Here is a 14,018-nt window from a genome sequence, read left to right as displayed (position 1 = left end):
AAATATATCTAAAAAATAAAACGATAAAATTGCAGTAATATAGTTTGTTTTTTATATTTTTATAATAATAATCTCGTTTAGCAACGATATTATAGGTTTACATTTATTTTTAATAAGACATATTATAGTCACTTACTTGAGAACAGAGGTTACATAATGTGTACAATTAAATTCGCCATTCCATCTTAAATACTAGTTAGGAAGTGTTAATAATTTTAATAGATAATATAATAAGGTATTTTAAAGTTAAGTTTAAAAATAACCTGACGAAATTATAGAATAATAATTTAAGATATAATAGTATAAATGTCACGCGCGCATTACGTCATGTTGTTTGCCGTCCCGGCATACGAGTCGGTCTTCCTCTCAATGCGTGTATATATGTTTGACATCAAACACTAGTTTCATATAAATATAGTATGAAATTTAACTTGACCACCACCTAGCACCCACCCAGTAAGTGTAGATGCCGCAGGGTGGACGGTAAAATTCAAAGGAGTTAAGTTTAGTTTACATCCTTATCTAAAATTGTCTTTTCAAGAGAATACAGAAATAAAAATATATTTTTACATAAACAAAATATAAAAAACTTGTTTCTCATTTTAAAATTATTATTCAGTTAAGTATTTTATTATAAAATATAATAAAAATAACGGGAAATAGGTCTTATTCTGCATTTGTAAAATCAATTTTCAATGGTTGTGCCTTTAAACGCAATCTAAATATTACGCATAAATGCGAATTCCAGTGAGAAAAAAAATGTCACAAATCCTAACACGGATTGCTAAGATTAAATTTATAATGATTGCAATTAAATGTACTAAAAACAACGGCAATGCACTCAGATGATACACTAGTAAAGCACCTTGGGACCAATACCATGTACTGCTGCTTCAATTGCTGCTATTATAAGAACGGATTTGATATTCTAAATTTAAATATTTTGTTTTCCCTCGAGTTGAATTAAAACGAAATATCAAAGAGATTCGTTTTCAAGCTGAAACAAATATACATATAATAATTGTATTTTCAAATACTGCATCGACGAATTGTTCATGTGTTTCATACATTTTCAAAGTAGAAAGTACAAAGTATTACATTTTGGCGCTAGAAGAATTAGCAAATGGGTAGTACTCATCCAGACGGGATGTTCTTTTTCTGATCATTTCATTTCAATGCTATGAAACATATTTTACATTAATAAACAAGTACAAGAGCGCAAGTTACAGAAAAGAAAATTTAAATTTAATAATGACGACGATCCTCATCGATTTCCATCGCGATGGCAATTCTCAAAGTACATAGCCAACTACACAGAAGATACTACCCTAACTGGTGGTAGGGCTTTGTGCAAGCTCGTCTGGGTAGGTACCACCCACTCATCAGATATTCTACCGCAAAACAGCAATACTTGATATTGTTGTGTTCCGGTTTGAAGGGTGAGTGAGCCAGTGTAATTACAGGCACATGGGACATAAAATCTTAGTTCCCAAGGTTGGTGGCGCATTGGATATGTAAGCGATAGTTGACATTTCTTACAATGCCAATGTCTAAGAGCGTTGGTGACCACTTACCATCAGGTGGCCCATATGCTCGTCCGCCTTCCTATTCTATAAAAAAAAAAAAAAAGATATTGCTCAAACAAAGATGCACTCTCTATTCCCTCACTCTCCCAATCTTATGGGACTACAAATTCGGACATAGAGAGTTCAAAAGCAGGATCAACGGTTACATACAATTTCTTAACAGAAAACCGATAACATTCTAATGGCCAAAAATATTTATATACAAATAAAGCTGTTACATATAAAATTAAAAATAATATAAGTAATCAAAATGAGATAAATAGCTAAGAAACAAACTCTCGACTCACATAAAACAATTCGGTCTCTAATAAAAGCAGTCTAGCGTCGAAATAGCTGCAGGCGAAGTATGAATAAATTAATAACACGCTCGTTTACAGCAAAAACAATTTGATTTAAAAATATAAAGCAAATGAATTATTTCATTTTAATACTGACAGTAACTACAGTCAAAGTGGACAGTATATTTGGATCTTAACTAAAACGTGGGCTAAACACCAACAACCGAGGTCTCAGGTACTTAATTTGTGCTTGTAATTCACCGTGAATTTGTTAAGCACGGTGAACTATCCTGATGAATAAAATCCAAAAGTTTCTCCTTAAATGTAAAAGAGGTCTTTCCATACTAGTAGGATGTTCACTGACTTTATTTCCCTTACATATATATGTGTTTAAATATTTATTATATAATTAAGGTATTTTATTCTTGGATAAAGCTTATACTTTACATGAGTTAGTGTTGGCTCGTATCGATGTCGTAATTTCAGATAAATAACAAACTTATTAGATACACTACAAGTTGTTCTTGTCCTAAAAAAATATTTTTGACTAATGATAGATGACTAAATAGATTATTTATTTACAGGGCCGGGGATAAAAGGCACTATGGCGATCTTGAACTGCCTGCTAGCGAGGCAACTCTGCTTCGAAGACGCTTCCTGCTCCGCCATCTTAGAAATCATACCTCGCGTCTGTGGATCCGAGCTTGGTGAGTTAATTTCTTATAAATATATAATTATCTTGCTGTTATCCAATTGAATTTTAGGCACCGTAAGTTTTAAGTCACAGCAAGTGAGATAATTTGACTGAAAATTAAGTCAGACGGATATATGAAGCTCGTGATAGTATCTCGTCACCACTACCCATACACCTTGGAGCCAATACCCCACTAACCTTGAGAACCAAAATTTTAAATAAGATGGAACTCTATACCTCTACTTATACTGGCTCACTCATTCTTGAAAACGAAATACGAAAATACATAGTATTGCTGTTTTTCAGTAGATTATAAGATGAATGGGTAGTACTTACCCAGACGGGCTTGCACAACCCCCTACCACCAAGCCAACAAAATACTTTTTTCAGTTGGAAGGTTTTCTGCAATTATGGCTTGTTATATTATATACATAATACTATTCTACTCTTACAAAGTAACACAAAAACATGAAATTCACACTTATCACACGACAACAATCTTAAATTGGCTAAAATTACGAAGTGCAGCTACTTATATCATAATAATAATATAAACTGAAACCTTCTCCGGAACTTGCTGCATCTTCTGGTTTACTTTATATATATATATTGGTTTAGTAATTTATTTCAGTTAAACATTACCAAAAAACCGTCTATTTATTAGTAAAGATTTCAATAAGGATTTTTTACTATGTTTAAAATTGTACCAGTTAAAACGAAATTATTCTTTCTCTTGATAAAATTATAGTGTCATCAAATTATATAAACTTATTAAATAATATAATAGCAAATTTATAGCCAAGCAATTTCGCCATACAATAATTCATTTTATATATAATAGACCATTAATCGTTTACATAGCATAGAATATATTGCTATTAGAGTAGTTAGGACATCCGCCAAGGCGACAGTTGTAATAGTTAATGTTATTGGGTTACCTGGAGATCAAAGGATTATTGTATTAAGCTATTGATTCGCTTATAATAATAGGATCGAAGTTTGATTTTTTTTTTTTATTTATATTTCACAAATTTGTATAAAGGTTTAATATGCCAATGTAAAGTGCTTACATTTTTATATTAACCTTAAATAATAATATCCTCCAGACCGTTTTCGGCCACGGCGGCCAATCTCGAGTGAGATTAGCCAACTACGTAGAAGATATTATAGTGCACAAGTGTGTGCGCAAACACAGGTGCACTCTCTATTCCCTAACTCTCACAATCCGATGGGACGGCAATCCGACACGACCGGAAAGAGTTCAGGCGCAGAACCAACGGCTTTACGTACTTTCCGAGGCACGGGAGCGTACACACGTCCGACTTCCAGGCTCCGGGCTGCTACTGAGAACTTTCTAACAGAAAATCCCAATAACTTTTTTATTGGCCCGACCTGGGAATTGAACCCAGGACCTCCGGGTCTGCCGTCTTATATCAAGCCACTAGACCAACGAGGCAGTTAACCTTATTATATATATGTATACATAGCTTTCAATAGATCTATCAATATATATTTAATTTTAAACATGTTTTATACGGTTTACCAGTTTATTAACATTTAGAGTACTATTCTGTTTTTTTTTTGTTTGAAAGCTATATTGCCTAGCTTTAGTATTAATAATAATAATGTCCTCCGGAACGATTTCGGCAGCTGCTGCCAATCACATGAGAGATTAGTCAGCTGCGCAGATATTATAGTGAACAAGTGTGTGCGCAAACACAGGTGCTCTCTATATTCCCTAACTCTCACAATCCGATGGGATGCTAATCCGTCACGAACGGAAAGAGTTCAGGTTTAGGACCAACGGCTTTACGTGCTTTCCGATGCACGGAAGTGTAAGCACTTCCAACTTCTACTGGGAATTTTCGACAGAAAAACCCAATAACTTTGTATTGGCTCGACCTGGGTTTTGAACCCAGGACCACCGGCTCTGCGGCCTTACTAGCAACGAGACCAACGAGGCAGTCAGCTTTAGTAGTAATAATAAAAATAAATGAAAATAACAGTAGCTAACATTTTTCATAACGTCCAAATTCATATGTTTTTTTTTTTAAGTTTTCAATAATAATTATAGTTTTTTGATCACTGGCTTGAACACTAGTATTCAATGAAATCATAAATCTATCTATCTTTTATAGATTAATCAAGTCAAGCGTTTTGTGATTTACTTGACTAATTGCAGTGATGATACAGCAATTAGATTAATTGATTATATTGATTAAGCGTAGTTACGTTTACGTTAATCCACACTCGATCTAATTAATCTTAGCTATAATATTGTTAATGATCAAACAATATTTCAACAAGTTTTTTTTTTAAACATCGAATTAATCTATTATTAATTTGAAGTTCACGTTAAATTATCATTTAATTGTATTTATTTACCATAACTATATATAATTTGCTGAAAAAAGTATAATAATAATAATATTAATATCCTGGGATAGTCCCACACGGCCATCTGATCCCAAACTAAGCAGAGCTTGTACTATGGAATCCAGACCACTGATATACTACTTTTCCTTTATAAATACATACTTATATAGATAATTACACCCAGAATCACAGACAAACAGACATGTTCATGCACACAAATGTCGGTCCTAGGTGGGAATCGAACCCACAACCTTCGGCGTGAAAGGCAACCACGCCAACCGGCTAGTATCTACAGATCATATATACAATCAAGGTCAAGAGTACATATATATATCTTATGTATTCATCATTATAATTCAAAAGTGCATAAGGAAATAAAGAATATTTTTATTTTTAAGTGTTAGTAGCTAGCGAGATAAATTTCAATATGATTTACTCATGTAGCAGACATTATTAAGTGATATTATTAATTTGTAAAGCGTCAATAGCGCAATGGCTGCAATGGTTTTACGCTTAATTGGAGAGATAAATAAGAATATTAACAATTCCCTAATACTTCTAATAGTGTTTTAAATATATAAGTGTTTTAAATATATATGCTTATTCCACCAAGCTGCTTCGATGCAGGCTTGTGGAATACACATGTGGCCGAATTCCAATGAAATTAGACACATGCAGGTTTCCTCATGATATTTCCTTCACCGTCAAGCAAGAGATGAATTATAAACATAAATTAAGCACATGAAAATTCAGTGTTGCTTGCCTAAGTTTGAACCCACGATCATCAGTTAAGATTCACGCGTTCAGACCACTCCATCTCGGCTTATCCGTGGCATATATATATATATATATATATATATATATATATATATATATTTATATATATATATATATATATATATATATATATATATATATATACATATATATCAATAGTAATAATTGGGCCACGTCTGTAGTGCTGCGTTGTCAATTTATAGCGCTTCAAAAATGGTAAAAAATAGTGTACAATATAAATTTTTTGTATACTCGAATACAAAATATTAGTAATAGTCGAACAAGTCAACAACTGCGAGACGTACACATGTTTTCATACATTTATATCTATCCAACTTTAACGAGACAAGCATATTGTAAGGATTCTAGGTTCAAGTATTCAAAACGAACGCAATTAAAAGTAGCGAGCATTGTACAAAGTTTAAGGGGCCCATTTGTTGTGACGAAAGCATTTCTTTTGTGAAAAAGCCATTGTGTATGAGATCTGGTTATATACATTATATTCCGGCCGGTTTATTGGACTAGATCTTTAAGTTGCAAAAAATTACGACAAAATATTAAAAACACAAACACCCTCGAGAAATTTGGCAACTCCTTTCTTTTTCGCACTGCGAATTGGAATTCTTTACCAGCTCACGTGTTTCCCTCCTCTTACAACCCGGGTTCCTTGAAACGAGGCGTAAAGAGGCATCTTGCGGGCCGGCATGGCGGGGGCAGCTAGTGCAGAACATCACTTCATCTTCCCGACTGTACTTGACGTTATCGCGTTTGGACTCTACTACCACTTACCATCAGGTGGAGTTTTTGTGTTTCAAAATTAAAATAAAGATTTCATAATTTAATATCCCTCAAGATTTATACTCCGCCCTACTGAGGATTCCTGTTTAAATTAGATGAAAACGGTCCGACTCTAAGGGTAGGACAAGCGTGTAATATTTGATTATGTATATCTTCTTAAAACTGGCAAAATTTATCAAAAGAGGTATTGTAATTTTTTTATATACAAACTAAAACACTTACTGTTTATGCTAATTAACTCATTTATTTATAAATACTTTTTCATCAGATATCAGTCAGTCTAAGAGTCCGAATCAGAGGTGCTAAGGGTTTAACTTATCTGTAATTTTTCTTTTCTTACTCACGTCTATTTAAAATTTTTTACGTAGAAATATCGTAATTCATATTGTTAAATTACTTCTTAATTTCTAAAAATAATTTATCTTTATTTATTCATGATTAAAAACCTCGGGAAACGTCATTGATTGCTATTTTGATTTTGGAAAAAACAAACATCTTTTTTTTTAATTTAAAATAGAATTTTGTTATTCATTTTTTGTATAATAACTGTAAATATTATTAAGCCAATAATGTCAGACGTTACGTCATCTTTAGGAAAGACAAGTGCCCTCTAGTGGCTAAACATTTTACGTATTCCCTCAGCGTATATCCCATTTTGCATGATTTTTATTTTTTTTATCTTAATGTCTTAAATCATAACGATATTTAACACAGCTAATGTACATATTAAAAAAATATATTAAAAGTTTTAAACAATATAATAATAATTAATTCGTTCGATTCATTACCTTCATACAATGTATCATACATTAAAATATTGACTAATATAGATTACTTATAAAATGAATACACGAAAGAATAAATGAAAAAAAAAATTAAAACCTTGCCCACAAAGACTGACTGACCTCCATCAACATTATTTGAAATTCCAATTTTTTTTATGAAATATTTGAATGAATACGAGAACTAAACTTGCCTTCTTTAAGCAAGTTGAGTATCCACCGACCCAGTTTCAAATCCAACGTGAAAGCAATCTTCAAACTAAAACATAAAGGCTTTACGGACCGTTAGTAAAAAAAAAAGAACAGTCGATACTGAAACTTTTAAATTTCGAATTTAAAATCTGAAAGTTATTTTATAAATAAAACGTAACTAGTGCAACTTTGGCTGTAGCTGGCCATTCAATCTTTCCAGACAATTAATTATCATACGCTATAACTTATCTGCGTAGCTAATTATATCTGACGGCCCAGTGGCAGAACGAGTGAATATTGTAAATTGCGGATTAAAACCCGGACCACTGAGTTTACTTGTGCTTAATTTATTTTTATAATAAATAGTCTCGTGCTCGATGATGAAAAAAACTCCGTGAATAAACATGTGTCAAATTTCATTGGAATGTGGATAGAATTCTGTCCTGCGCCTGAACTCTTTCCGGTCGTGTTGGATTGCCGTCCCATCGGATTGTGAGAGTTAGGGAATAGAGAGTACACCTGTGTTTGCGCACACACTTGTGCACTATAATATCTCCTGCGTAATTGGCTAATCTCTCTTGAGATTGGCCGCCGGGCCGAAATAGGTCTGGAAAACATTATTATTATTAATATTATAAACTCTGGTTTCTTGTTACGCGTTCACAGCTGGTTTCCACTGATATTAATACATTTAAACGGTAGTTTTTTTTATAAAATAGGAATGCGAATGGGCAATTAGGCAACCTGGTAAATGGTCACCATCGCCTAAAGACATTCGCGCTGTAAGAAATATTAACCATTCCTTGCACCGACAATGCGCCACCAACCTCAGTAACTAAAATGTAATATCCCTTATGCCTCCAGATACACAGGCTCACTCATCTTCCGAACCGGAAAACAACAATATTAAGCACTGCTATTGCAGTTTGGTGGTAGAATATGCGATGATCCGATGGTACCTACCCAGACAGGCTTGAACTATCCTATCCCTATCGCCAAGTTAAATCAATTTTTATATCATAGCTTATAAAAATAACTTCCGCTTACTACAGTAACGTCAAAAATCTCTTCCACCTCTTTCAACAGATTAAAAAAAGCAAATTGTGGATACACATACATGTTAACATATAGTGTGATATAGATAACAAAAGCTTTATAACAATGAGTGGCCAACCGCAGGTACACAATCATTTTGAACTTTAACACTATGGAATAAAGCTTAAAATATTGCAATTATTGCAACAATAGAACAGAAGTAGGTCACGGGAGCAGTAAGTTTATTCACTCAAACTCCGAATCAAATATCGATTTTTAATTTGTTAATATAATGTTACAAATGTACCTACTATCAAGTTTTGAGAAATATAATTCGAAATTCAAAAAAAAAAATCTTCATAATACGATAATATAGACTCCACAAGCTGTTCCCCGTGAAACTGTTCTCGTCATTTTCAATTTTCATAAATCGAATATCCTATGGCCTTATCTAATTTCCATTATTAAGTTTTATACCGATCGGCATATTTGTTTAGTCGTGATATCGTAACAAACAGACGAAGAGAGTTACTTTCGGATTTATATTATTAGTATGGATATTTAATATATCTTTTGCTATAAATGCATATGTACCAAAGTTTCAATTGTAATAACCAAATTCCTTCTTTAACGAGAGTTGTTAATAAATATTCAAACCGATTTGAATTATTTAGTAAAAGCGAAATCAAGTTAGCAAACTTTAATTAATTAATAAATCATAGACCTTAGAGCCGAGATGCCACGCAAGTCTTAACCTAAGATCACGGGTTAAAATCTAGGTAAGCTTCTCCCTAGGTAACCTCTGAGCTTTCGTGTGCTTAATCATTTTTTATAATTCATTTAAACTCGTTTAAGCAAAACAGTAAACAAAAACATCACGAGGAAATTTGAAAGTGTTGAATTATGCCACATGTGTTTGTGCCTTCCAGAGGCAGATTTTTTAGGATCATTAGTCACCTCGTAAGGCAAGAATCAATGCCATATAAAACTGCTCAATGTTCTAGGTATTCCTTTGGCAAGCGTCTCAAATTTGACGAAGAAATGTCGTCAAAACGAGGACCGAACTGTTGCGGCATAATGATTCAACCTCCAAGCCAGATCCTTAAGAGGAGAGATTCAATAATTAATCGCACAAAAATGTCGTGAGATAGCGCTCTCTTTGATATTCGATCCCAATCAATAACTTAATAAACTACAGTCACGAATTTAACCAATGTTGTTTAATTTAAATAATAATAATCATCTTCATAATAAAAATATAAGAATACTATAAAACAAAAACTCCGAAGGCTTAAGATATTTCGCTCGACTATTTCTTGTATTTGGTAATAAATAAAAACAAGAGTATTTTTAATATTTGTCTGTAAGGTTCTATTATTCCGTTATATGATTCGGGAACAGAATCACCACAATCAAATCAAGTATCTGACCTTATTTTTATCCAACAATCTTTATAATACTCTAAGGGTTTCTGCGGCGAGTTAGAGGGTGCTTGACGTCGTGTCCTTATAAAAAGTACCCTTAAGCCGGATTTATTCACACAAAACGCGTAGGTCGATGTAGCCGTTTAAGCAATGGGGAGGTGATATCATTTATATATTAGACTCATTATATTACCGCATTCATGGTTTTATGAATTATCTACTTTACATATAGAAGTTGCCCGTCCCGACTTTGCATGGGTAAAATTCGTACATTTCCATTATCCCACCTTAAATTTCAAATTACCAACAAAAACTTTTTAGAGGTGCTTACATTATGAAACATTTGTTCAAATTATCAGCTTTCTAGACAAACGATTTTAAAATTTTAGATTATGTTGCAGAAGCCGAGCTAGTTTGTATGTTTAATATTATTTTTTCGTCCGACATGGTCAGTGTGCACGTGCGGAACAGTCGAGTGTTCTCAACACAATAATTTTGAGCCCCGCTCTACTGACTCACGATTACTCATGTAACTGTCAACGCGTCTTATGTCACTACCAGTGTCGCCATTAGTTATACACAAGTCAAAACTAAGACTATATTTAATTATTATTGTTTATTCTATAACATATACATCATTTTATGGTCATGTCCATAAAATTATGACGCCTTACTAAAAACAATCTATTTTTGGAAAGAAAATCTATCTTTGGAAAGAATATCTATAGAAACTATGTTTATGTTCCCGATAGTTTTTCCAGCTGTGACATCTCAGGAAATGTCCAATTATTCTCAAGTTTTATGGTTAGTCTCTTCGTCCTATCTTTTTTACCCTTTACAGGTGAGGATTTAGTTTCACTTAAACAAATAAAGGCAAAATGTAGGGTATGCTAGGCTTTCATAATATTTGTTATTAATCACTCTCATAAGCCGATGGGTCCGCAATATGACACGATCAGACAGTGTTCAGGTGCGGCTTTCAGACTCTGGACTGCAGCTAGAATTTCGCGACAAAAAACCAGTATTTTTTATTCGCCAGAAACATTTAAAACATTTAACCCAAAACCGCTCTGAAGTTTTATAAGCTAGCCACTAGACCAACGAGACAGTACATATATATAAGGGTACATAATAATATATATATGTCTTTACTGTGTCTAACTCCCAAGAATATTTTACTCTTTGTATGATCAAGTATGCTACTGTAGAATTTTCTATTTTCTTGATAAATGCAACAAACGAATACAAATGCAAGATATTGCTACAATTTATAAGACGAGCTAGAAGTTAGGCACAAAGACTTAAAAGTTGTAGTTCATAACTTTTGTGTAAGTCGTTAAATATTTATTAAAACTTTTCAAACATACTTGCAGTAGTGATATTTTTAGTGAACAATGTATATAACTTCTTTAACAGTAATTGTTAATGAGAAGTATACATTGCAATACATATCGATTAACTTGTATATATTTATTAGGAAATGAACTCAAACAACTCAGAATTTAGATGACTTTAACCAAGGTATGCAGATTCAATTCTATCAAACCATTAAACTGCAACCATCAGTTAGATTTAAAGATATGTTTTTTTTTCGTCAAAAGAGGATTATCTCGATCCGCTTTTAATGTATTAATTTTTTAAATAGAAATCTAACAATACATAATATATAACTTTAAGTACTACAGATTCCGTAAAAAAATTCATCTTGTATTCATCGTCGTGTTGTCGACGTTGAATGAAAACATCGTAAGGAAACCTGCATGTGTCTAATTTCACTGAAATTCTACCACATATGTATTCCACTAACCCGCATTGGAGCAGCGTGGTGGAATAAGCTCCAAACCTTATACTCGAAAAAGGAAATGAGGCCTTAGCCCAGCACTGGTATATTCACAGGTTACTTGACGAAAACTTCCGTTATAAGTAACAAATACACGAAATCATCAGAGATAAAGAAATCAATCCCATCATCTCCATTAGCAGTTCTTCCTTATGTCGACATTGATAAGTCGTGACCGTGGCTAATTGAGATAAATGCTGAGACCATTGTTTCCAAATACAAAACTCAAAGAAATTTTAGCTAGAATAGACGTTGGCTGGAGGAAATTTTTGTGAGGATTAGCCGTGACAAAATGGCGTACCCTTCGTCAAGTCCCTCCTATTGTGAATGGTGACAGCGCTCACAATGCATTAGATAAGTGATCTTTAATGGTTAGAATATGATATTTAACACGCTGTTTGAAAATCACTCTCTTTTGCTTTTAAAATCTATGCTAATATTTTAAAGCTGAAGACTTTATTTGTTTGAACGGAAATAACTAATAATAAATGAGCAAGAGATGAATTATAGACACATAAAAAATAGGTTAAGTTTGACATTTTATTGAACTAAATTGACAACTACTAATTTAATAAAGATTATGAAAAATTTAAGAGATGAGATCTTACAAAACCCCTACAGACAGACATACAAACAGACAAAAATAATCGGCAATGGTCGTTTTGGTAGTTTGCAGAAAGCCGTTTTTGTAACAGTGTGACTGTTGTGTGGATGTCCCACTGCTGGGCTAAAGCCCCTTCTCCTTTTTTTGATGTTAGTTTGGTTAGGAGCTTATTCCACCACGCTGCTCCAGTGCGGGTTGGTAGATTACACATGTGGCAGAATTTCAGTGAAAGACACATGCAAGGTTTCCTCACTATGTTTTCCTTCACCGTCAAGAACGAGATGAATTATAAACACAAACCATTGTTGGTGTTTATAATTTATAACTCCTTAGGTTATTGTCCTCCCCCTTCTAACACAAATTCTACGCTTAATTGGAGAGATACATAGGAATATTAGCAATTCCTAAATATTTCTAATAGTGTTTTAAATATATAAGTGTTTTAAATATATAAGTGGTTTAAATATATAAGTGGTTTAAATATATATGCTTATTCCACCTGCTGCTTCGATGCAGGTTTGTGGAATACATATGTGGCCAAATACCTATGAAAATAGACACATGCAGGTTTCCTCACGATATTTCCTTCACCTTCAAGCAAGAAATGAATTATAAACATAAAAAGCACATGAAAATTCAGTAGTGCTTGCCCGGGTTTTAACCCATGATCATCGATTAAGAATCACGCGTTCTAACCACTACGCCACCTCGGTTTAGCAGAAAGCCATATTAATTTAAGAAAACCAGGTGTTTCGAAATCACAGATTTTTCAATTTTATTCATTTTCACAGATAGTGTCACCTTAGCTTCTAACTTGTTACACTCATACGCCTTTATTTACACTGACACAAGTACTATTCAAGCCAGAACATATCCAGCATTGTCGTTATTCGATAGAACAAGTATCTACCGAGGGACTAATAACAAACAGATGTAATGATGAAAAGGGGACACTTGATAATGGTAAATGGTACTTGCCCATAAAAGCCTCCTCGAATAACCTTTCTAATCATGTTTTTTAAGAATCGTCAACAATTGTGAAGATATTTACTAAAGCTTTAGAACACTCGAGATCAAAATCAAAATATATCTTATTCTAGCATTTATCGTCGTAATTTTACATTATTATAATAAATTTATACCTAACTACCGTTTTGGAATATAGATTATAGAAAAATATGGGTATGTTAATTAAATAGATTTACATTTACACAATTTTATATACATTGAAATTTATTATTAAGAGGGTTTATAATTAAAGAAATATAATAAATAATTTTGGAGTAAAATCATAGAAACAAATTTTCGTTAATAAAATAAACATATTTTTGTTATTATTATAATAACTTACCGCTACTCTTCACTCGTTTGTGTGTCTATGAGTGTGGGAGATGAGAACAGCGGATTAGAGGCATAGTATACGAATCAGTCTGAACCAGAAGGCGCGTATATATACATATATTACACATAAATAAGCCTCTTGGGCAGTCCGCTTCAGATCGGGATGGTTGGCGTTCTATGGGGGAGGCTTTCGTCCAGCAGTGAACGGCAGAAGGCTGAAAAAAAATGCCTCTTGATGAAGTGTCACCAACAACCATAGGTACAGAACTAAGATATGATGTAGGTATCTCT

At 33.1% G+C, this 14,018-nt stretch overlaps 1 protein-coding gene across 2 annotated transcripts in view; it reads left to right on the top strand.

Annotated features, from left to right (window-relative positions):
• LOC126777842 (uncharacterized) overlaps positions 1-14,018 on the top strand; it is a 119,532-nt gene that overhangs the window by 62,061 nt on the left and 43,453 nt on the right. For both annotated transcript variants that reach the window (XM_050501069.1, XM_050501068.1), the window contains exon 2: positions 2,449-2,571. In XM_050501069.1, the coding sequence (XP_050357026.1) occupies positions 2,449-2,571 (123 nt within the window). The remainder of the gene's footprint in view (positions 1-2,448; positions 2,572-14,018) is intronic.

This window comes from Nymphalis io, chromosome 24 (genome assembly GCF_905147045.1).
Source record: "Nymphalis io chromosome 24, ilAglIoxx1.1, whole genome shotgun sequence".
In the NCBI taxonomy this organism is placed as follows: Eukaryota; Metazoa; Arthropoda; class Insecta; order Lepidoptera; family Nymphalidae; genus Nymphalis; species Nymphalis io.
This window is presented reverse-complemented; position numbering and strand designations above follow the sequence as displayed.